Source organism: Podarcis tiliguerta, assembly GCF_965153285.1.
Source record: "Podarcis tiliguerta genome assembly, chromosome: 4".
Taxonomy (NCBI): Eukaryota; Metazoa; Chordata; class Lepidosauria; order Squamata; family Lacertidae; genus Podarcis; species Podarcis tiliguerta.
In genome coordinates this window covers 81598278-81624398 of record NC_139537.1, presented here as the reverse complement: position 1 = coordinate 81624398, position 26121 = coordinate 81598278, and the positions used below count along the sequence as shown (strand labels likewise).

At 44.7% G+C, this 26121-nt stretch overlaps 1 protein-coding gene across 14 annotated transcripts in view; it reads left to right on the top strand.

The window, feature by feature from the left end:
• FARP1 (FERM, ARH/RhoGEF and pleckstrin domain protein 1) overlaps positions 1-26121 on the top strand; it is a 188097-nt gene that overhangs the window by 90978 nt on the left and 70998 nt on the right. For all 14 annotated transcript variants that reach the window (XM_083437656.1, XM_083437664.1, XM_083437660.1 and 11 more), the window contains exons 3-4: positions 21689-21793; positions 25526-25568. In XM_083437656.1, the coding sequence (XP_083293782.1) occupies positions 21689-21793; positions 25526-25568 (148 nt within the window). The remainder of the gene's footprint in view (positions 1-21688; positions 21794-25525; positions 25569-26121) is intronic.

Genomic DNA, 26121 nt, shown 5'->3' with positions numbered 1-26121 from the left:
TGCAGTTGCATTAGAGCCGGACTCCTGGGAAATCCCAACAGTTGAGTGGGGGAGGGCATGGGAAGAAATGAGCTTTTTTAATAAATAAAAAAAGCTTAAGGATTCAGTGACATTTCCTCTTTACAATGCATTGAACTCTCCCCTCCCCCCAGCTACCCATTTAGGATTATGGGTGGGTTTCCATTTTGCTTGCCTTAGATTATAGATGCATTGGTCCCAGAGCTTCAAGGACAGTACATTGCATGGCCTTATAATTCTTGGCGAAGACCTGGGCTCTTCTGGAAGGAAACATCCACACCTGCCTCCTTCGCCTGAGCATTAATAATTATTATATCATGAGGAAAGGACTTGTTTAGTTTTCCCAACGAAAAAGAGAGTAAAGAATGCCTGGAATCCTGGTTACCACAGGATGTGGTTTGGCAGGAGGACAAATGTCATGACTAGGGCGAGGAGCAGTCAGAAAAATCTATGGCTGCCTTCTCCCACTTAACTGGAGATTTAAAGGAATATGTCTACCACCATACAAAAATAGATGAAGAAATGGGTCCCTAAAGCATTTTTGGGTTAAAAGTGGGTTCTGGGTCTGAAAAGGTTGAAAATACCTGCGCTAAAGTAACTGCAGACCAGGGCCAGAAGAAATGTCTTAATTGGGGCGGGGGGGGGGGAGGAAATATTTTGTTTTTTATTGCATTTGGATGGTTGCGATTCCAGGCTAGGGTTCCTATCATAAAACAGACAAACTGCTATATAATGACAATAGATGACTGTAACTCTAATCTCTAAGAAAGCAGTGCTTTTAAGCTTGGAACGGAAGCCTGTATTTTTTGACAGGATTACAACATGTTTGCCCTGCAAATGCAGGTTCTCATTGTATGTTAGAATTTGGCAGCACATGAGATATTGGGACAGCACCCAGCTACAAACCAGAAAACTGGAGAACTGGCAGTGCCTCTAAAATACAGACATGTCCTGTTTTGTGTAAAATTCGTTTAACTCCATTGGCCTTGCAGTGACTATTTTACATGAGTTCTGATAGTAGCAAAACAATGTGACTTAATTATTTGGTGAATATTTATACATGCATACATACATACAGCATCCATTGGGCTTGGTTTCCCCAGCCAGATGGACGGTGAAGCAGAATGTGTTTTGGGGAAACCTAATGGTTTTCCAACTTCCAAACCACTAGAAAACTGCTGAGGGTCTCGGTGGACCATTTAATGATTTTTCTGCATGTTAAAACAATTGTAATGCACTGTGCTAGATGTTTTTTATTTTATTTCTGGTATTTTTACAGACACTTCACAGACCACCTGAATGAAGCTCAAAAACCACTTGTCATCCATTGACCATAGTTGGGAAGCACCTGTGCTAGCTTGTTTTATGTGATCTATGTGAATATTTTTTTTCACCCTAGTCATAATCGGGTATTTGTCTGAACACACAATGTTTGAAAGCAGGCGCTGGGCTGCCTGCACAAGCCTTGCCCCCATACAAGCATGTGTATCATTTTTTAAAAACGACAAATAGTTCATGATGATGTTGAAGTTGTACTAAGTCATGTGTAATAATTTAGGCATAATCTTGTTGGATGTAAGCCCATTGCACTCATTGGGGCTTGCCTTTGAGTCGACATGTGTAGGATTGTGATGCTAATTATCTCATTTACTTAAAGATTCCGTTTTCATAAAACAACAGACAATCTGTTCTCTTGTGACACCACTTGCCTTTGAAAATATCATGCTGCCTCTTGCACTTATCTTGGAATAATGGTTGAAGCCAAGGGTAAAAAAGGGAGGCCTTGCTGCAGGCTTATCCATCCTTATGGGACTTTTCCCTCCCGTGCTTCTGTTAGTACCTATTGTTTGTCTATGCAGCAAGTTATGCAAAATTTACTGGTTAAACTGAAAGACTTATCCAGCTTAATCTGCTGAAATGTCACTAAGAGCTGCTACACATGATAGGCTCTAGGCAGAGCAGAGGTGGCATAATATTTTGTTCAGGTGCTCAAGAGAGAAATTCCAGGTAACTGCCCCCTCCCAAAATGTGTGCCTGTGTCATTCCATTGATAGACTGAAGTGAACTATTAAGTTTGCACAATCAAGTGGGGTGGGGGTGGGGGTGGGGTGTTACACAATATTATCTTGCTTATGGGTTTCTTAGTCCAGATTTGGTTCACTCGGGTTGTTCCGATATAACAAACCCTTACATTATACAAATAAGAGATTGCAAGATATTACAATTAACTTCTGTCCATTGACTGATTTGGGGGTAATTTAGAGGTTACCAAGTTTCTCTGTGGAACTGTGAACTTGTCTCGCCAATGGCGACTTTGCTATCGCTTCCATGATCAGTATTATCATAGGGTGAAAAAGAGGTTAATTCATAATCCTAATCTTGCCAGCGCTTATTGATTCACTTTCTGCTCTGTTCAACTTCTAATTTTCTCCTTGAACATGTAATCAAATCAAATCTAAGGCTGGAATGAATTCAAGTGTTGGAACCATAAAAGAAACTGATTTTGTAAATAGAGCACAGGCTGGCTAAGAGGTGATGCCTAACTTAGTATACAATTGTAGAATGGACTTTAGGAAAGAACTACTTGCTTCTCTGCAGACTGAATGCAACAACTTCCAGATCTACAACAACTTCTAAATCAACAGATTTGGATTACAAAGAATTTCAGATTACCAAGATTTGGATAACAGGCTCCTCGTTAAGCTGCATGATCTCAGGATAGCTTGCTTACAGGATCAAAACTAAAGGTGTGATTTAATGGTACAATTGAACACACCTTTAGGGCTCTGAGGAACAAAAGCATCCACTGGATTACATTATAGCTCTGTATTTTCTTCAATAATTAGCCAGGCAAACATCAAAGGTAAACTGCAATCCATTTACATCAACTAAATCCAAGCAGTGTTCTAAGATTCTGCCAATTTTGTGGCATTTCATTAGTTGACTGGAAGCTTAACTGGGCTCTGTTTGTATAGCGCACAAGTTCAGTTTCCCTGAAGAGAGGCTTAATGTGAAATGCCTTCCAAAGAAAAGGTCTGAGGTAAGGAAGGAATGTTGTTTGGTTCTGGGAAGAAGAGAGCCAACAAACTACCACTCTTCTGTGGTAGTTTTGTGGCACAATGTTCTTAAAGTCAAGTTTGTGAACCTGGCAAAACTTCAGCTGGCAGTCCAGATAAGCAAAGAAAAATAGACTTCAGGATTCTAGATGTAAGGCATAATTTATACCATTCTAACACATCCTACCTGTCAGTTTCATTAGCCTCTTATCTCCAACACCTCCCTTCAGCAGGAAAGAAAAGCAATATGTGTATTATAGAGATGTTGAAAAGTGCTGGTTATGAAAATATGACCACTGTGGGCCACCAAGTAAGCTGGCTATGGATATAGTGGTTCTATTGTTCTGCCTTGGGCGACTGTAATAAGAGCTTTGTATAAATATTTTGTATGTAGGTGTGTGTTTTCTAAGCAAGTTGTTTTTCCCCTTCCTGGTTTTATTTTTTAAAGAAAACATCCTGGCAGCAGCACTCACTCTAAATAGGCAACTGTTTGCTTTTTGAAATACTACTGACGTGTTTTGAGCCATCCTTCGTTTGTATTTAATGTGTGGCCAGCGTCTTAGTTACCCTGTTTCTTCCTCTTAAGAACGAACCTCCCCTCCTCTCTGACATAGTACTATATTCTGTTAGCAACTCTATTCGCTGCAAAGAGAATTGCCAGATGGTGATGTCGTAAGAAAGGACTCCGTAGAACTTTGAAATAGGTAGAAGCCACTAGACCTAGTCCAAGGAAGTCTCACCATTCCATGCGTTACTATTTTGTTGATGCTTTATTGTGGTTTTGGCTGTATTGATTTTTGTGTGATTTACGTGAACACAATCCCTGCCCATCCAGTCCAGAACCCTCTTCTCACAGTGGCCAACCAGGTGCCTCTTGGGAAGGTCATCAGCAGGACCTGAGCTCAAAGCACTCTGCCTACTTGTGATGCTCAGCACCTGGCAAAACTGGAGGATGGTACATGGCCATCACAGCTAATATCCATTGCTAATCCTCTTTTAAAGCCATCCAAATAGGTGGATCAATGGGATATTTGACTCTACTTCTTATACCTTTCCATTTATTCCTGCTGTACATTTCCTGTTATATAATCAGTTGCCGATCCATAAGAGGACCCACCCTTGATCATTGTGTCTGCAGTAGTTTTTGGACTACAACTTCCATCATCCCTAGCTTCCAGGGCCAGTGGTCAGGGATGCTGGGAATTATAGTCCAAAAACAGCTGGAGACCCAAGTTTGGGAAACAATATCACATGATCACCAAGTTTTCTCAGGAGGAGTCTTTCCCAAAAGATTTAAGGAAGTCCAGATACAGTGTTGACTGGCTCACCCAACCATATGCTTGTTGATACAGCTCAGAATAATATGGTGAGGCTAGTTAGACAGGACTTGTCTTTGCAGCTGCCATATTGGTTCTTTCTTAGCAAGACTTGCTCTTCTGTTTGGGGGATGGGAAACACAGCTCTAATAATTCCTGACCATTGGCTATGCTAGCTGAGGTTGATGGGAATGGGAGTCCAGCAACATCTGCAGGGCCAAAGTTTCTACATCCTAGTTCTGTATCACAAGCTTTCCAGTAACAGATGTTAAACTAACTGATCTATAATTTACTGGATCCACCAGATTCCTTTTTTAAATTTGATACTATACTGGACCCCTTTCAGTCCTGAGGCTTGGAGGCCAACTTTAGGGACAAGTTATTTTTGTTGGACGATCAGCACTTTAAAAACATTCAGGTGGATACCATCTGGACTTGGTGTTTTGTTAACTTTTATTTTTCGCAATGCCAGGAATAACCTTCCCCATTCTTGTGCCCTCCAGATGTTTTTCCATCAGCCCCAGCTGGGATGCAGCTTCATTTCTTGTCACCATTATTTGCCACGGTTCTTCAGACGCACTCCCTGAAAATGTCGGTCCACGACACAGTTAATCTGCCCTTTCATGTTCTGCTGTGGACAACTCTTCTGCAATCTGCTGATCTCGCTTTAGCACACTTTTGACATCCTTGTTGTCCAGTGGTCCCATCACTCTTAACCCATTTCCTTCTTTTAAAGTACAGTGGTGCCCTGCAAGACGAATGCCTCGCAAGACGGAAAACCCGCAAGACGAAAGGGTTTTCCGTTTTTCAATGCGCTTCGCAGGACGAATTTCTCTATGGGCTTGCTTCGCAAGACGAAAATGTCTTGCGATTCTTGCAAAAATTTTTCGCTCCCCACCCCCTTTTTCTAAGACACTAAGCTGCTAATAGCCTTTTAGCAGCTAATCCGCTAATCCCTTAAGCCTTTAATAGCCGTTAATAGCGCTAATCCGCTAATAGGGTTGCTTCGCAAGACGAAAAAACCGCAAGACGAAAAAACCGCAAGACGAAGAGACTCGCAGAATGGATTCTTTTCGTCTTGCGAGGCACCACTGTATTTATTTCATTGGCGATGGTGTGTTTAGCAAACACTTGTTAGTGTTGTTAACAATACACTCTTCAAAATCTTTCCCCACCCCTTCCATTATTGTTTGCTTGCGGTGTTCCTTTTTGTTCCCCTCATTTTGGCAATACTTCCATTTTCTGAAAGAAGACTTCTTGCCTCTGATAACTTTATTGACTCTGCTCATTGACTGCCCCTGACGTCCTCTTGGACTTAGCGGTTCATATCCTCTTCTGCAGTATGCATTTTATTGGAGCATCTTTTGTGGTGTTAAAGAATCCCCGAGCGTTTTGGACAGATTTCAGGCCACTTTACCATACAGACATTATGGGGATTCTGCTTTCTGTGGACAGCATTTACGAGCATTTTACAAGCATTGCTGACTGCCTAATCACTCAGCCAATTGTATCTTTAGCATTCCACTCAGATGGGATCTGAACCCATTTAGGGTGAGTAAGAAGTGAATGATAGTTTAAAAAAACCAACCAACTGTAATTTCCTAGTATTGCCAGAGGAATTTTTAAAATCATCACTTTACACAGAAGTACCATTACGGAGAAAGATAGAGGCATGCCTAGTTTAGTGTTGGTTTCTGACCTGCGGGAGACTACCAGCTACTGAGAAGAGGTGGTAGCAAAGGAGTTGCTTTGCGGCTGTTCCCACCATTTCTCCTTTAAGAGGTATCATTTTCAGCGATGTAACTTTTCAGCTTACCTTCATGATAGCTGAGAAATAGTAATTATGGATAGGAGGGATCAAGGAGGGATCAAGGAGAGCAACAGAGGATGTCTTCCATAGTATCCCAGCAACCACATAAGCACCTCTTCTTACTTTCTCCTCTCTCTCCTATCTGGTGTTGACTGTTTCTCAGTGCTGAAAAGTTGAATCCGTCCTTGGGCTGTGCACCAGATTTTGTGTGTGGGCTGCTATTTGCTAGTTCCTCACAGGCCTATTTGTGTGGTGTGTGTGCCCTATGCCATTTCTCCATGTGGATACATGGCTTTCACTTTGCCAGAGATGTGCATATGTTTTATTACTTCCCTATAAATTATGCTGCAAATTTCCTTGGGGGTTTGTTCCCTCAATATTTTTGCAATCTACGATTTAAGTCTAAATAGACCGCTGGTACCTTAGAAAGCACTTCATTCTTTGCTTTCGCTTCTTAACCAACCTCTGTGCAAAGTTCATACAGTAAGGGCTTGTGAATGATGCTTGTTGTGATCACCCCTGAACTATGGCAATCTTTTTCCTGCCAAAGCCTGAGCGTCTTTTTGAAGTGTTGGAAGAAATGTCTGGGCTGTCTTCCCAGCGATCATGGGTAATCCGTTAACTGGAAATAAGTTTTTAGTGATTTTGGTTGTTCTTTAACCAAGTATTCTATCCAGTGGTTTTATATTACAAGCTGCATTGAGCCACAGAGACTGGGCTGCATTAACCAACTAACTAACTAAATAATTTTGAACACATGAAATGCAATGTATGGGAATTTTCAAATGTAGTAGGAAAGAGCAAAACACAACCACCAATTTAACTATGTTGCCTTTCATTTTGGTAGGACTTGAAAGTGTGATCCCCTTGAACTGAGGCTGCTGTGGCAGGGAGTAATGTTTGATATAAAGGAGGCTATTGAGATCGTTCATTCCATAGAATACTCTGTAATGCTGTAATGCCTTGAAACTGTGTAAGCTGGAGGGAAGACGAAACAATTGGTAAAAGCCAGGAAAACAAGAAAAGTCACAGATGTTCTTCAACATATATTGGGTAGCCTGTATTGGCCCTATATTGTGGAGCAATCTTGAACTTTACAGAAAATATAGAGACCTGACAAACTTTCTGCTTGATAACTCGTAGCCAGTTACCGTACTTTTGTTTTCTGTTTATGTGGGCTTGTTGTTTTTGTTTTTTACAAAATAAACCCCTGTTTTCAATTTCCAGAGAGGCAGCTATGTTAGTCTGTTGCATCAAAACTAGCAGAGTCTTGTGGGGCACCTTAAAGACTTAAAACAATGTAAAGTAAAGGTAAAGGGACCCCTGACCATTAGGTCCAGTCGTGGCCGACTCTGGGGTTGCGGCGCTCATCTCGCTTTATTTACGAGGGAGCCGGCATACAGCTTCCGGGTCATGTGGCCAGCATGACTAAGCCGTTTCTGGCAAATCAGAGGAGCGCACAGAAACGCCCTTTACCTTCCTGCCAGAGTGGTACCTATTTATCTACTTGCACTTTGACGTGCTTTTGAACTGTTAGGTTGGCAGGAGCTGGGACCGAGCAATGGAAGCTCACCCCGTCGCGGGGATTCGAACCGCCAACTTTCTGATCGGCAAGTCCTAGGCTCTGTGGTTTAACCCACAGTGCCACCCACGTCCCAATGTACACCGGCATAAATGTTTGTGGACTAAAGTCTGATAAATGGGGACTCTGGTCCATGAACACTTTTGGAATTACAGTGGTACCTCGGGTTAAGTACTTCACTTGTTCCGGAGGTCCGTTCTTAACCTGAAACTGTTCTTAACCTGAAGCACCACTTTAGCTAATGGGGTCTCCTGCTGCTGCCGCGCCACCGGAGCACGATTTCTGTTCTCATCCTGAAGCAAAGTTCTTAACCTAAAGCACTATTTCTGGGTTAGCGGAGTCTGTAACCTGAAGTGTATGTAACCCGAAGTGTCTGTAACCCAAGGTACCACTGTATAAATTTGTTAGCCTTTAAGGTACCACAAAACACACTGATGTTTTTGTCTGGTTATCAAGTCTGTCTTGCATAGCTTCAGTTTTATATAAGTAGGTGGATAACAGAGACTCCTCGGGTATTGACTTGACTATTTATATCTTGTGTGAAATGAGATGTTAGCAATCAGTTGCAAAACTATCTTGATATAACTGACAGAAGATTGTAGTCAAGATAGGAGTAAAGACATGGTCCTTTATCTTGTAATCAGATCCTTTCTTGATGAAGAAGAATGGGGAAACATACACTGCTATTTAGTGACAGCTGGGTAGATGTGATGCCAAATCTACAGTTAATTTACTTGTTCTGAACTTCGGTTTCCACTGTTGTCAATGCACTTTCATGTGAAGAATTCAAAGGGAATCCTAGGAATATTCTGTATAGATAATTGCAAGTGCCCTCTGCTAAAATGCATAACTCTTAGCAGAGTATTTTTGCTATTTTGATATTATTACCCATGGGTGTTCTTTCTACTTCCAAGCGCTCTTCATTTCAAATCATTAAAAGGTCCACAGTAGCAAAACAAAAGGAAATGGATGAAATATTTTAATCAATGGAATACTTGGGGCAGCCTCACATTTTCTTCCTTTCCATTGTTCAGACTGTGAATGCAATTGCTGTTTAGCCAAAACAAACACTGGGGAGGTTTCAGCAGACTCTGGGGAAAGTTTGGAGTAAAGGAGGATCCAAAAAAACAACAACCAGTCTAGTGTGGACTGAGCAGGCTCACTGGCCACAGACTGCTGACTGAATTCGGGGAAATGGAGGGGTGGGGGGAATCCTGACAGCAGCATTCCACAGTGCAACATCTGAATGCAGTCACCCCTTCTCCTCTCTAGTAAAAATGCCAAAGGCAACTCCCTCTCCACAACGCGCTGTGATTTGTATCATGAGCTGGATCCTACTTCATCCAACACAACAAAGAGCAATTGCCAGGTCTGTGCAAGGGGCATGTTCCTGAAATAGTTTATAAGCTTTCAAGCTGCCCACATTTCTGTGTTAGGCCAGTGGACAGGTAGCTATTTTGAGGATTGTGTAGAGCTGGTGAAGAGGTTAATATTGAGTACCTAGGCTCAGGGACCAGGATCTAAGCTAGCATCCACAGGGGGACATTTTAACTTCCCTTTCGCACCAGCAACCACTGCCCCACTCTCCCATGTTCCGTAACAGCTGGAAAACCCTGCAGGAACGTACTCCATGAGACTGTTAACGATCATTCATTATTATTTCATAGGCCCTAGGGTAGCGATGGAGAACAAATGTCCCCACAGCTGTTGTTAGACGCAGGGGTCAGCAAACTTTTTCAGCAGGGGGCCGGTCCACTGTCCCGCAGACCTCGTGGGGGGCCGGACTAGGAAAAAAATATATGAACGAATTCCTATGCCCCACAAATAACCCAGAGATGCATTTTAAATAAAAGGGCACATTCTACTCATGTGAAAACACGCTGATTCCCAGACCATCCTTGGGCCAGATTTAGAAGGCGATTGGGACAGATCCGGGTCCCGGGCCTTAGTTTGCCTACCCATGAACTACAGATTCCATCAGCCCTGACCACAAGATTCTTTTATTCACAGAAAAGACTAAAATTCAGTGTAAGCTCCCACTGAAAAAAGGAGGAAGTAGGCAACTTTTGCTGACTCTCTCTCTTCCCTTTGTAGCCCCCCTCCTGCTACTTTCCACACTGCTCCAGTGTCCCCCAGCCTCAAGAACAGAATTTCAATAGAAACAGGAGCTTGCAAGGTGAAGTGAAAGTTGTCTGTCCCTCAGAGGGTCTCATGAGTGGGACCCCCCAGTATTTTATTATCAGACCTCAGTACCCAGTGTTAGGTTTATTCCCAAAATATGTGAAGCATCCACAACAGTGACCACAGGAGATATGGCCGCTGGGAGGTGTGTCTCTTCCATGGTGCCTCAAGACAAACAATGTGTCTCAAGATACCAGCAAGATGTGAAGCACTGGGCGGGTGGCAATCCTCGCTTCTGATTCCTTGGTTTTTATATGGCAGTGTGCTGTGAAAACTATTTCGGCAACTCATCCTTTCGGTATGAAATATCTTTCGTGCCTCAGTGTTTAGTATGCATGGAAGGAACCTGCTAGGCCTTATAGGGGAAAGAGATTTCTCTGCTTTGAATTGTAGGAGCATTACCAGCAATAGTAGTCATTAAGCCTGGCAAGCAAGCAGCATCATGCCTCTTGTCTCTGTTTAGAGCCAAGGGCCAAACTAGGCAGCAATCATTGGCAAAGCTGCAGGGAAAATAAAAGAAGCAAAATTTGCACTGGGGATCTTTTCCTCTGCCCAGTTTTTCCCTCTTAAACCCCTCACCCGAACTGTTTTGCTCTGAGGAAAGCCTCATCCACAATTCCGGCTTGGGGGAAGGGGTTGCACTGGGTAAAGCATCAGGTGGAGAATGTTAAAGGTTCCCCCTTCTTTCCTGGCACTCCTTCATTCCAAACTGTGTCCCCCTCACACTGCTTTGCTGCTGTCAAATGGCAGGCTGGGTTTCTAGACTTGGGACTGCCATTAAAACACACAGTTTAACTGTACACTGGTACCTCGGGTTAAGAACTTAATTCGTTCTGGAGGTCCATTCTTAACCTGAAGCACCACTTTAGCTAATGGGGCCTCCTGCTGCTGCCGTGCCGCCGCCGCACGATTTCTGTTCTCATCCTGAAGCAAAGTTCTTAACCTGGGGTAATATTTCTGGGTTAGCGGAGTCCGTAACCTGAAGCGTATGTAACCCGAGGTACCACTGTAGTAGCCTGCAAAGAAATCAATCAACTGCTTAATTCTCTGAAATTATTTGGATTATTACATCCTTAGTACCGCCCAGTTTGTTTTTAATTGCCAGTTGTGAGCTTCCATGAGGAAAACTTTTTTTTAGCCAACCCTTCATTTTTTTCCCCTTTTAAATCCAGATTCTAAGTTTGAGTTCTTGTTCAGCAGCCTGCAGTCTGTAAAAGGTCATTTCTCAGAGTTTAATTCCAGGCATATGAAACTCATGTGTGTGGGGAAAGGTCAGAAATAATTTGATTAATTCGCAGTGTGTGTTCTTCTGTCAGATCCTTTTACCCCTTAATTTCATCCGAATGAAGAAAAGAGTTTGTAAAACAGGTAATATAATTTAACAATCATTTAAAAAATAACACCGTGAAACAAAAGCAGTTATTTTAATCACAAAGGAATGCATTTTTTAGTGCGCAGAGACATGTTTTTCTAAGGGAACACTGCTCTGTTTTATTAATATAAACAACTGCATAGACCTTACTGTGTTAAAAGTTCATCAAGAGATGCCTGAAAGTTAGTAGTGAAGATGCCTGGTGAATTTCTGCTGGAAGAGTACTCTGTAGTTTGGGATCGGCAACACTAAGAAGCTCACTTCTCCTTGAAGCCAAGTTGGCTTCTGTAGCACGGGCTCCAACGAACGGTTGAGTTGGGATATAATAGTGCAGCCAGTCTTTAAGGCAGGGGTCTTCAACCTTTTCCAGTAGAGGGCTGGTTCACTGTCCCTTAGACCTTGTGGGGGGCCAGACTATATTTGGGGGGGGGGATATGAACGAGGGACGATGAGTGGCATGCGAAAGGGCTCCCGAAAGGGGCTGCTTTAAATGGCGACTGCTCGAGAGGGGCGCTCAGCCAACCACGGCTCCTGTGTCTTGCAAGTGGCAGGGGCTGGCAGCGGGACGATGAGTGGTGCGCAAAAGGGCTGGCACCAACAAAGCCCATCCCCCTTCCTCCTCTAGGCAGGCCAGGGAGAAACCAGGAGGATGGAGGGAGGAGGCGACGCCAGTGCCGTGTGAGGGAGAGGGAAAGAACGTGTGTGCTGGCAATCCACACAGCGATTCCCGGACCGTCCACGGACCAGATGTAGAAGGCAATTGGGCCTGAACTGGCCCGCGGGCCTTAGTTTGCCAACCCATGCTTTAAGGCAGGGGTGTCAAACTCAAATTCATCGGGGGCCGCACCAGCAGTTTGGTCACCCTCAAAGGGCCGGTTGTATCTGTAGGACTATGTGTCCGCCGCCGCTGCTCGGCTTCCTCAGGCCAAGCTTCCCCTGGTGCGTGGTATTTGCTTTTGTGCTCTCTTTATTTATTTTTTGCAGCAGCGACCTTGCTCAGCCAGCACCCGTCGCGCGTGGGTTGCTTGGAGGGGGGCTCGCACAGAGCAACCCGCTTTCCGAGCCAACCCTCCTCCAGCCCACCTTAACAAGGGCCTAGGCTTGCTAACTTTGCGGCTAGACCTCGGTGTTTGTACACACTGCAGAAAATGTGCAGGACTTTAAAGGTGCAGCGACCCTCCCGCATCCAGCCTGCCTTTCTGGGAGGAGAGGAGGAGGAGGAGGAGGAGGAGGAGGCGGCGGCGGGTGAGTCACCTGTGCAGGAGGGAAGAGCGAGCGATGGCCCAGGATCAGGCCTCTCCGATCAGGGCCAAAGGTGAACCGAGGGAGGAAGAGAGAGAAGGATCCCTAGCCTCGTGCGCAGCGGCGGCTCTTACGCGCGCGGACCCCGCGATGGCGCAGCCGGTGTCGTGTGCTTTGCTCCATCCAAGCGGGCAAAGCGAGGGCAGAGAGCCGGGAAGCGATCCGCATTTCCCAGAAACAAGCGCCGCAATGGGTACTGCGAGCCAGACAGGCCTTGACAGCGGAGGGCGGGCTCGATTCGGGGCTTGGCGAGGAGGAGAGAGAGAAATCCGAAAGGGCACCACGCGGCTGGGTTGGGTTGCAAATCAAGCGCGTGAAAGGGTTGCCTTTTCCAGAGCCGGACAGGCGCGGAAGGAGCGTTCCTGCCTTTGTCATTGATAAAAGGGCTTGCGGGGGAAGGGGGCGGCCCTTACGGACACCAGGAATTGCTGGCTACACGGGCCACATGACGAGGTCTGGCGGGCCGGATTTGGCCCGCGGGCCTTGTGTTTGACACCCGTGCTTTAAGGTATCCTGGACCCAAATTGTTCAGGGCCTTTTATATTAATATAAAAACCTTGAGCCTGACCCAGTAGTATATGAGCAGCGAGTGCAGAGATGTCATATACCACCAGATGTTTGAGCCCATCAGTAGTCTAGCTGCTGCATTCTGCACCAACTGGAGCTTCCAGACTGGGCCTAAGGGCAGCCCCATGTAAAGCACATTGCAGTAGTCCAGCGTCGAGATTACCAATGCATACGCTTGCTGATTCAAATAAGGAGTAACAGGTGAAGCTGATTAAAAGCACACAAACTCATACAAGCTTTCTAAATATCTGTGTAGGCAAAGGCAAAGGGACCCCTGACCATTAGGTCCAGTCGTGACCGACTCTGGGGTTGCGGCGCTCATCTCGCTTTATTGGCCGAGGGAGCCGGCGTACAGCTTCCAGGTCATGTGGCCAGCATGACTAAGCTGCTTCTGGCGAACCAGAGCAGCGCACGGAAACACCGTTTACCTTCCCGCCGGAGCGGTACCTATTTATCTACTTGCACTTTGACGTGCTTTCAAACTGCTAGGTTGGCAGGAGCAGGGACTGAGCAATGGGAGCTCACCCCGTCGCAGGGATTTGAACCACCGACCTTCTGATCAGCAAGTCCTAGGCTCTGTGGTTTAACCCACAGCACCACCTGTGTCCCAATATCTGGGTAAAAAGGTAAAGGTACCCCTGCCCGTATGGGCCAGTCGTGACCGACTCTGGGGTTGCGCGCCCATCTCACTTAAGAGGCCGGGGGCCAGCGCTGTCCGGAGACACTTCCGGGTCACGTGGCCAGCGTGACAAAGCTGCTCTGGTGAGCCTGCACCAGCGCAGCACACGGAAACGCCATTTACCTTCCCGCTATAAAGCGGTACCTATTTATCTACTTGCACTTAAGAGTGCTTTCGAACTGCTAGGTGGGCAGGAGCTGGGACCGAACAAAGAACTTCCTGACAGTAAGAGCTGTTCGACAGTGGAATTTGCTGCCAAGGAGTGTGGTGGAGTCTCCTTCTTTGGAGGCCTTTAAGCAGAGGCTTGACAACCATATGTCAGGAGTGCTCTGATGGTGTTTCCTGCTTGGCAGGGGGTTGGACTCGATGGCCCTTGTGGTCTCTTCCAACTCTATGATTCTATGATTCTATGACAGGAGCTCACCATACGACCGGCAAGTCCTAGGCGCTGAGGTTTTACCCACAGCGCCACCCGTGTCCCTAAATATCTGGGTAGGCTTGGCTAAATAAGAATGTCTTCAGCAGGCGTCAAAACGAAATGGTAAAAGGCACCTGCCTGATATCAACAGACAGGGACATCGCATCATGGTACTTATTTACTTATCAGTTGTTAACACTGGAGGGGAGAGAGAGGAGCAGGAGTCACATGGCGGCAGCTGCTTTCAGTGGCTATCAGGTTATCTGCACAGTGTCTGTCTGTAGCTATAGAACTATATGGCTGTAAATGCCCTACTACTTCCATTGATAATTTGATTAGTGTCATGCATTGATGAATTCGGTAAAGGGTAGTTTGATAATAAAATTGAATAAAGGAAAAACTCAGGCATTAGAGGGGAAAAAGGTTAACACCAAAACCTGCAGAAATTATTTGTGAGCATGCTGTCAAGTCACAAACTGTCTATAAAATGAATGCATGGTGGTAAAACTGGACCTATTCTCCCTTCCAACTTTGGAGGCACATCTTGGGGGCAGGAGTGGGGAGGGGTGGAGTTTGCCAATACCTCATTACGCAGTGTTTGCTGCATAGCTAGACTAATCTGAATGGTACTATTATGCTGCTCTGCAGAAATTGTGGACTATGAAATTCAATCTGAAGTACTTTTAATGAGCATTCTGAACCTCGTTTCAACCCCTGCGAAGAAACAAGGGACACAGTGTGCTTTTGAATAGCTTGGAGGCTTGGGGGGGGGGAGATACACTTCATTCAGTACTTGCAAAAGGGGGTGGGGAAGAAATAATGCCAGTTCTTTGTTTAACTTTATACACCCGTTATGAAATTAGCCATTTGAAAAATATATACCGGTATATATCATTTAAAAATTAGACTGGGTGAAATTATGCAGGTGGCCTCCTAGAGCTTAACAAATTTCACTGCTGTTGGGATACACAAGTACCACTTTATGTGTTGCTGCATAACCTCATTGTACTTGTTTTAGTACCATCTATCAGGTTAGGCATCCTGCCTCAGGTGCCAATTTTGGAGGTACCATTAAAGACAAAAAATTGTCAGTAGTTTAGCTTATGATGATGCCTTTACTTCTATAAGGTACATCAAAATGACCTCTGTCAAGCTTTGTTCCTTACTTCCTTGTAATGTATAAGCCATTAGTGATAACAAACTCCCCTTCTACACACACACACACACACACACGAGAGAGAGAGAGAGAGAGAGAGAGAGAGAGAGAGAGAGAGATTGCTTTGTAAGACCTCAGGTGTTTCTGAGTATACACACAGTGCTTAAAAAATAAATAAATGAGGTGCCAGTACTCATACATTGATAGAAGTTCTGTGGGTACCAACACAAAATGGCTGCCATGGATAGCAAAAGAAACGGTGATGGTACTCCACATCAGTGAGTTCCTACTCTCCAACATTTCACCAATAAAAATAAGGATGTCCTGTTCCAAAATAATAATAATATTATACCCCACCCAACTGACTGGGTTGCCCCAGCCACTCTGGGCAACTTTCAACATACATAAAAACATAATAAAGCATTAAACATTAAAAAAAAACTTCCCTAGGCAGGGCTGCCTTCAGATGTCTTCTAAAGGTTGTATGGTTAGTTATCTCCTTTGCTCGTGAGTTGCATATGCTCCGACATTTCTCTGACGAAAATAGGGACGTCCTAAGGAAAAGCAAGACGTTCCAGGATCAAATCAGAAACTGGGAAGGCTTCTGTAAATCCAGGACAGTCCCTGGAAAATAGGGACACTTCAGGCGTCTGTGAGTTCTATTACATAGGAAAAAGTCCTCTGTGTATGCATACAAACTCACACACTGACTTGGCATGCTGGATCACCTCCAGTTGGTTGCATTCAGAGAGTTGCTTGTTCATTTGAATTGCATGTTTCTTCAAAATAATGGCAAGATGTTTTCAAGATTTACTCTTTGACCATGAGATCCATTCCCACAAAGCGTGTTCTCCTTCATGGAGAGCACGTGTTGCGGTGGGGGCCGCCAGGACACTCCAAAGTTGGGGGCGGGCTAATTGATCATTGGCCACTGATGCGATTCGGGCTTCCCTTGTTATTGGGAAGAAGTTAATGTTGCCATTTGTTGATTGACAGCCAGAAATGCTAAAACTCCTTGCATGAGGCTAGGGCTTCCTCTTTTCGACCGTGCATCGGATTGCCCGTCCTCCCCTCCTTAGAATTACGGTTGTTCGCTTTGACCTTGCTATGCCTGTCATGGGGTCGTCTGCTCTTGGGGCAGGGGCCCGGTAGGAATTTTGTCCATCTGGCTGATTGGCTGGGGCCATTTGGTTTTTGCCTACTGCGTAGCAAATCGTCACAACTTGTAAGGTTGTGGTTAGGCATTGGTTTATGGTTTGATTGGTTGAGGGGAAGTGGTTGAGTGCCTGCCCTTGGTAGGTTGAGTGCCTGCCCCTCTAATGCTGCTGCTGCAAGGGATTCCGTTAAAGGAATTGGGAGCTAACTATTGCTCAAAGGGGCTTGGGCCATAGCAATGAGCTCCTGGTTGCATTTGGGGTGAGGGCAGGTGTATTCCCCTATTCTGACTTTCGCATCATGCGGAATGTCAGTCTGTCCCCCATGGTGGGGGCAGATAGTTGCAACCGATGCCTAAGCAACCACTCACAAATTTGTATGTTAATAAAGTTGTGGCCAAAATTATGCCAAAAATCTTAAACAAAAAATTCTGTGTGATGTGTGAAAATTTATTCTTAAGGTTCAGGAGAAGAGAGGAAAAACTCCCTTCTCATTACATACAACTTTCATTTTTAAGCAATATTGTTAAAAACTCCTTGGGACTTTTTTTAAAAAATGTAACGCACTCATGGGCAGATAATCAAACAGAACTTGTTTCCTTTCAAATGATTTTCATTCTCAAGTTACTAATAACAAGAGACATTTGGTGTTTTATATTTAAAAATGATTCTACAGACAAGGTAATTCCTGAAAAAGGTGATTGAACGATAGTTATAATAATCAAAACTGCCTCAAAACTAGATTCTGTACAAAGTTAAATAGAAGCCAGCAAGCAAAGAGAAGGAAATGTAGGACGTGCAATAAAATTATCAATGTGATCAAAATGAGATTCAGAAAAACCCAACCGAGTAGTAGAATTAAGAATGGAGTTTGGGTTTGATTCTCCCAGCCCTCTCTTCACTTGGATTAATAGAAAACCTGTTGCTGAACTGTGTGTCGGGAGCGCCATTAATGAACCTTTCACACTGTTAGCATCTGAACAGTAATGAAGCAGAGTAAAAACCAAACTAGGGCAGGGGAGAATTGCAATAATCAAACGTTGAGGAAAGAAAGAACTTGTAATGTTTAAAAAGTAGGTATGGAAAGTCTGAAGAAAAGAAGAAAAAGAAAGAGGTGTTGAAGACCACTCTTAAGGTTCTGTGCTTGGGGTAAAAAAAAGAATAGAAACATTACTCCACAGTGAGAGAAAAGGCACAGTGATTAATGATTAAAGTATCAGATAATGTGGAAAGAACAAGTAATGAAATATTTGGAGCCAATCAGTGTTAATGCCTGCATCCCATTTAGTTACTAAATAAAATTAGATTTTATCTCCATTTGGAAAAATGGTTGACTGGGATACTTTAAATCCCTACGAAACCTCTATTTTGTTATAAGAGCTTTATTGGAGTGCAAGGGATTCAGTAGCCTATGAGAAACTTTGCTTACAAAATCATAATCCAAAATCACTTGAGGTGGATTAAAAACTGTGTTGATAGCAGTGTCTAACTGGGCTGATGAAGAATATCTTTAAATTAGAAGGATCAATTTGCTCAAAGAAGCAGTGGATTAAAAAACAAAACCTTCCAGGACATGGGTTCTGTAAACATTGCTGAACATTTTTCTCCTTCAACCACTTCCTTATTGAAAGGTCATCTCAAAGAATGAGGAACACACAGTTCTTGACCATAGAAGAAGATAATCTGTTTATTGATTGAGAACTTCTTTAGGGTCAAGCAAATGTTAAAGCTATTGGAGACCCTGAGCTTTTTCTAATGAAAGAAGAATAAATATCCTTGTTCCAAGCTCGGCAGGGTGGGGGGAGACACTGAGACTGAGCAGAGTGGAAGTGACTAGCAGACATGAAGAATGCTGAACACATAACTTAGGCGGTAACGCTAAACACACGTAGGAAAAAAACTAAGCCCAAGTGAGCACAGTGGGACTTATATATCCGAAGCCAGAAAGCTCAACAGTTTATCGAGCCTGAAATTGCTGATGACCCTGGACAGGGGTGTCAAACTCAAATTCATCGGGGGCCGCACCAGCAGTTTGGTCACCCTCAAAGGGCCGGTTGTATCTGTAGGACTATGTGTCCGCCGCCGCTGCTCGGCTTCCTCAGGCCAAGCTTCCCCTGGTGCGTGGTATTTGCTTTTGTGCTCTCTTTATTTATTTTTTGCAGCAGCGACCTTGCTCAGCCAGCACCCGTCGCGCGTGGGTTGCTTGGAGGGGGGCTCGCACAGAGCAACCCGCTTTCCGAGCCAACCCTCCTCCAGCCCACCTTAACAAGGGCCTAGGCTTGCTAACTTTGCGGCTAGACCTCGGTGTTTGTACACACTGCAGAAAATGTGCAGGACTTTAAAGGTGCAGCGACCCTCCCGCATCCAGCCTGCCTTTCTGGGAGGAGAGGAGGAGGAGGAGGAGGAGGAGGAGGCGGCGGCGGGTGAGTCACCTGTGCAGGAGGGAAGAGCGAGCGATGGCCCAGGATCAGGCCTCTCCGATCAGGGCCAAAGGTGAACCGAGGGAGGAAGAGAGAGAAGGATCCCTAGCCTCGTGCGCAGCGGCGGCTCTTACGCGCGCGGACCCCGCGATGGCGCAGCCGGTGTCGTGTGCTTTGCTCCATCCAAGCGGGCAAAGCGAGGGCAGAGAGCCGGGAAGCGATCCGCATTTCCCAGAAACAAGCGCCGCAATGGGTACTGCGAGCCAGACAGGCCTTGACAGCGGAGGGCGGGCTCGATTCGGGGCTTGGCGAGGAGGAGAGAGAGAAATCCGAAAGGGCACCACGCGGCTGGGTTGGGTTGCAAATCAAGCGCGTGAAAGGGTTGCCTTTTCCAGAGCCGGACAGGCGCGGAAGGAGCGTTCCTGCCTTTGTCATTGATAAAAGGGCTTGCGGGGGAAGGGGGCGGCCCTTACGGACACCAGGAATTGCTGGCTACACGGGCCACATGACGAGGTCTGGCGGGCCGGATTTGGCCCGCGGGCCTTGTGTTTGACACCCGTGACCCTGGAGAAGGGCTCTGTGGGTTGGGGATGGGGTGCGTCCCAGAGAGTTACGGGTGAGTCAGATCCCAGCACCCTGCTCTGCCCACCCACTTCATCCCAGCTCCTGTTTCTCTCTTCACCTTCCATCTCAGTACCGCTCCTCAGCATTGCAAAGGCACACCCCAGCCCATCCTCTCAGGAGAAGTCAGGTGCTCAGTCCAGTTCAGAGGTGCTGCTGTCACCTTCGTTGCCTAGGTCACAGAGATGCCAGCACAGGGACGAACAGACAACTCAGGTCCAGCCCGAGTTACCATTTGCTTGCCTGTTTCTGCACAGAAATCGTGTCCTCCCTTAAAGAGGGCACGTATTGCGGTGAGACCTGGGAAACCGACACCCTGTGTTGTGGGTGGGTACAATTGGACAGCCACAACACCCGATTGGTAGGTACCTCGAAGCTGGGTACAATCTGGCCAATGGGACACAGTCCAAGGTGTTATGTACTGAAGTTCTCACCCTGGGCCAGCAGGGGGATACTGTAGATAGTTCAGGTCCACATATGCAAATAAGGGACCAAAAGTGACGTTCGGTGATTGGATAGTTACAGAAAATGGTTACTGTTGCATTCTAGTGGAGCTCTATATAAGCAGGCTGGCTGAACCCTTCAGTTCAGTTCTGTTCCGGCCTGTGAATAAACAAGAGCTGTTTGAAGAATCGTTGTGTCGTCTGATATGTTCACCCACAACTTAACACAAACAGTTCGAGGGACCTATTTATGCCCATGCACGTGACTCAGAGCTTCCTCTTTCGGCACGTGCATTCGGAACACCCACCCACCTCTCCCTACTTTTAGGGCATTTTGCGATTGACCTTGCTATGCCGTCGTCTGTCGTTGGGACAGGGGCACGGCAGGAATTTTCCCCACTTGGCTGATTGGCTGTTGCCATTTGGGTTTCGCCTGCCGCGTAGCAAATTGTCACAACTTGTAAGGTGGTGGATAGGCTCTGGTTCAGGTGATAGGAATGGGAGAACGCTCTCGCCATCCCTATGTGAAGGGTATTCAGTTAAAGGAATCCAGGGACTCGATGGTTTGGTCAACCCCTGAGGGGGGGTTGTACCCATGCCTGAGTACAGGGGGACATTTGGGTGGCAGAGTTAGCCCGTTCCCGGTTTTCCGCTTGTCCAGGTGTTCACCCTTGGCTGACCTATGCTGGAACCTTTGGTCAGCGCTACCTGCATGGCAGGGAGCTAGTCGGACCAGAGCCTATGCAACCAATCGCTTTCTGTATTCAATAAAGTTGTGGCCTGTATTCTACCATAAACCAAACCAAAATTTGAGTCAAGTGAATTGATTTAGGGGGGAGGTTTCTAGGTCTCAATACACAAGTTGTGCTTTGCCAGGAGCTGGGTGTGGTGGTGGGCCTTATTTTTCATTATTTTTAAGGCTGCATGCATAATCAGATCAAAAATGATTCCTAAATTCATTGGAAGATAACACTTGGATTTTGCATTCTGGTTTGTTTAAGCATATTTGCATTTCTTCTTTCCCACAGTGTAGCAGTTACTCTGCTGTTTTTACTGTTTTGCATAATTTATTCTGATGCTGCTACTTGAGGGAAGGCAGAAAAGGAAGCTGATGCTTCCATTTCGGTCCAGTGTGTGTATCTTATCCAGCTCGAGAGGTGTGGCTTTTGAAAGTATAAAGACACGGCTTTGTAAAGAAAAATGGCGGTGCGGTTTTGTGGAAATGGTTACAAGCTGAACTTTGAGAATGGCCATACAAACCTATTAACAATAATCATCTACAGAAATGAATATTGAGCACAGAGTGGCTTGTTATAAAGAACTTGGACACATAACGAGCGTTCTGGGCCAGTTCTTGCCCATCTCAGTTTCAACAATCCTTGCAACAATACAAATAATAAAAAGATCCACAACTGAGTCAGTACTCCCAAACACTTTGGCATCCAAATAAAACTAGCTACTGCTTTTCCTTCAATTGAACACCTAACTATAAATTAATTGCATTTTGTGCTCACCAAGGAAACTGGATTTATAACTTATTTTTCTTTTCATGTGGATGTACAGCGTGTAACCTTTTGTTGTTTTTAATTACAGCAAAGAGCACCAGGGAAGGTTTTGCTGGATGCAGTCTGCACTCACCTGAACCTTGTTGAAGGTGACTATTTTGGCCTTGAGTATCTGGATCATAAAAAGATCATGGTATGTGAAGAAGCATTTTATATGCATATTTTGTCAGCGTAAAAAAAAATCATGGGAGTGGGCTTGCAAGCAATTGCATTTAAAATGCTTCCCAGTTTTCTTATTCTGGTACTAGAGGAAGAAAAACAAAACTGGGCATATGCAGCTGGGTGTAGTTTTTAAATTTTATTTATTTAAAGTATTTCTAAACTGTCTCTAAACTGAGAGCCAGTGTGGTGTAGTGGTTAAGAGCGGTAGTCTCGTAATCTGGGAAACCGGGTTCGAGTCTCCGCTCCTCCACATGCAGCTGCTGGGTGACCTTGGGCCAGTCACACTTCTTTGAAGTCTCTCAGCCCCACTCACCTCACAGAGTGTTTGTTGTGGGGGAGGAAGGGAAAGGAGAATGTTAGCCGCTTTGAGACTCCTTAAAGGGAGTGAAAGGCGGGATATCAAATTCAAACTCTTCTTCTTCTTCTTCTTCTTCTTCTTCTTCTTCTTCCTCTTCTTCCGAAGGCACTAGGGTAGTGTACAATAGACATAAAATTATTCAGAGTACATAAACAATCAAATAACAGCCTTCAGAGTAAATTGCATACTGAGATGCAACAGAACAATATAGAAAGTAAAAGCAGACACACTGAACAATCTTTTTAATGGTTAGGAAAACAGCCTGGCACCTAAACATATTGTGAAATTGGCACTAACTTTACCTCTTGAAGGAGGGTATTCCAGAGTTGGGATACCACTGCAGAAAAGCCCCTCTCCTTAGTGCTAACTTCCACATGTTTCAGAACTACATGTGAACATGTACCGTATTTTTCGCCCTATAGGGCGCACCGGCCCATAGGGCGCACCTAGTTTGGGGGGGGGGGTATAAAGAAAAAAAATTTATTTCCCCCCAGGCGCGGGGCTGGGGCGGGGAAAGCCTGAGCTTCCCCCGACCCCAGCCCCCAGAACAGGCTGCTATCCGCAAGCCTTGGGAGCCTGGCGGGAACTCCCGCTGGCTCCCCAGGCTTGCGGATATCTGCCCGAAGCCCAGGGCATGCTGCTCAGCATTCCCCAGGCTTCAGGATGCAGGCTGCTATCCGCAAGCCTGGGGAGCCCGGCGGGAAGTTGCACCGGGCTCCCCAGGCTTGAGGATATCTGCCTGAAGCCCAGGGCGCGCTCCGCTGTGCTCCCCGGGTTTCGGGCTGCAGGCTGCTGTCCACAAGCCTTGGGAGCCCGGCAGGAAGTCGCGTCGGGCTCCCAAGGCTTGCGGATAGCTTCCTGAAGCCTGCATTCGCCCCATAGGACGCACACACATTTTCCCTTCATTTTTGGAGGGGGAATTCTGCTTCCTATAGGGCGAAAAATATGGTAATTTGTGTACAGAGTTGTTTTTAGCATAACAGAATCATAAGCTCTATCAGAAGGTTTTTTTTTTAAAAAAAAAGGTTGGTTAAAACAAGAAAGCTGCTGTCTTTATATATAGATGATGAATGTTGAATAGTCTCCATATAATCTGCAATATCTTTGTCCAAACCACGTTCCAGTAAATGGCATTTGTTTTGTCCATTCATTGGTTTATCTCTGCTAGCAGAGTATTGGTAGAAAAATTGGACCACCTATTGTAGCTTGGCAATGGCTTCCTATACTACCCTTTTGACTGGGATAAATTCACATATTGCTGGCAAGGAGAGTCTGACCTGAGTTGCTTCTTACCCATTTCCAGTTGTAATCTCTGTGCGAAAAATAACAAGGCACAGTTACCTCCTCCTGTTCAGGATGCCCAGTCATTTGTAGCTTAGTTACTCATTTTCTTTAGGAAATTGGCAGTGCACAACATTCTTCACTGTGCCAAATGTGAAGCTAAAAAAACAAGATGTAGAGTTAATGGAATGCCGTCAAACATTAAGATGTTGCTAACAAATAAATGACCAGCGCTTTAAAGGTTTTTATTGGCTAGCAAAAATACGGTTTTTAAAAAAGCTTGCTTTTCAAATTGCATCTCAAAGGAATTATTTATACATTTTCATGTGCTTAAGAAAAGAACCTTGAAATGAAAAATGGCTTTGTTAAATTGCTATTTTAGCTCTTTAATAATATAAAAATGGGGGGGACTGAATAATTTAAATATTTCTCAGGTTTTTTGGGTTTTCTTCAAATGTGGCTCCTGGGGCTATGCTTCTATAACAAGGACACTGGGAATGAGTTTTGCCTTTGCATAATTTACAGCTGCTCAAGGTCACACTTAACAAATATGCGTACAGGTAACTCGCAGCTTATGTGCATTTAACTTCGGCGCATTCAGCTTTACTACATACTTTGCAAAATTTGAAAAAAATAAAAGGGAAAGGGGGCGGAACCCCATGTGTTTTTATTGTATGTGATTTTTGGCTTTACGTACTATCCCCAAAGAGTCACCTGTAATTCTTTCTAAAGCCTATTTTTTAAATAGTTCATTTCCAGGAGAAAGGTAAATTTCCTTTTTGTAAGAAACATATTTTATATGTTTATTTATTTTTAAATAAATGCATTCTCATTTAATGCTGCAGCCCTATACCTCTTTATCTGGGAGTAAGCTACTGTGACTTACTTTTGAGTAGACAAGTATTGGATTATGATATAAAAGTTGCATCTAAACCCAACCAAGCATAGTATATTCTATTAATATTAATATGACATGTTATTGATATCACAGTCCTGTGCACGTCTGCTCAGAAGATAGTCCCATTGAATTCAGTGGGGGTTACTCCCTGAACCCTGAACCTGTTATCTGTTTTGTAAAGATGGTCAGCTTCACCTGTATCTTAACTTTCCAGGTGTGTTCAGCTTTCATTCATGCACCAGGAATTTGTGGAAGCATCAAATGTTGCTCAGGCCAAATAGCCTTTATATTATGAATGCTGCATGTTTACTACTCTCCCTATGGAATTATTGGATGCTACTTTGATAGCAGAGGAATTCACATAAGAGCCCTGCTGCATCAAGCCAAAGGTCCCATGCTGTTTTCCTCAGTGACCAACCAGATGCAGTAGCCCTCTCTGATAGTCTGCCCCCAGGACTGGTGTTCAAAGGCATACTTCCACTTAGTCATATAGCTATCATGACTAATAGTCATATTTCCCCATGAGTATTTTAATGGCACAGCTCTCTACTTGCCTCCTGCAACAAGGAAGGCTAGAACCAGCTTGTGTAAGCTATGCATCTAATTGACTGGCCAACCAGCAAGCTACCCAGCCCAGGGACTGATCAGAGTGGCAGAAGCCACAATGGAGGGATAAGATCATTTAGCTTTTCTCTTTGGTCACTACTCTGGGTGTCTAACACTGCCATGATCCTCACCCTTTGTGTGTGCTTTCTGTATTCCCAAATTACCTAAGAAGCATGGAATAGAGCTACAGGAGAGTAGCAGCTGTACCACCCTCACAGCATTAAGTAGTTTAACAGCCTTGTCCCATTTTTCAATGGGAGGTTTTTGTGACTGTTCATTCCACTACTAGTTGAGGTTTTGCCATGGTCTTTAAATTTTTGAATGCTTCTTGTTACATACACTTCAGGGCCCTCTGGTTGAGGTTTAATGGCGATTTAGGCTTTTAGTTTCCCTTGGCAGAGAAAGAGGAATCTGAAAGCAGAAAAATGTGTGCTGGGTGACTGGCTGGCTGTTAAAATGTGGTGAAGACTGCTGCATGCTGTATCAAATAATTTAGTTATCTACACCGCGTTGCTATATTTGCAGAGATGATCGTGTGTATTTCTCCCTCCTTCCCCTAGGTATGGTTGGATCTTTTGAAACCTATCGTGAAACAGATCAGAAGTACGTAAGAATGGGAACCATTTATATTATATTTGCAGAAACAAAGAAAGTCAATAGACTTGATGGCAGGATTTAACTAAGCATTCACATTATTAGTATTAGAAAATGTTTAGAAAATAGTGAAATATTACAGTGTATCTACTTTTATTCTGAGGTTTTTAGGCTTGATGTTATGTGTTATTAATAACTTTTTCTGTTAGGAGGTAGCAAAGTGGGTGAAAAGAGAAACAAACCAGAAGCGGAAGTTGAGGGAAGCCCTGGAGAGGAGGGAGGGAGGACTATATAATATTTGTTAAGAAACTGAGATGTAGGTAATGAATGAAAAAGAAAAATGAATAAAATTTTAAAAAGAAGAAGTATGTACCGACAGTTTGCTTCATATAGATAAGACAAGCGTGAATCCATAAACAACTCAGCTCTTTCCAATATTTGGTGGAGAGCAAGAGCATGACGTCTCTTTTTACCCACCTTCTTCCATGGACGCTCAGGTGGTAGCATTCTGATAGGGCCTATGTATGTATAATTCAACATGTGTAGGCCCTGATTGCATGGT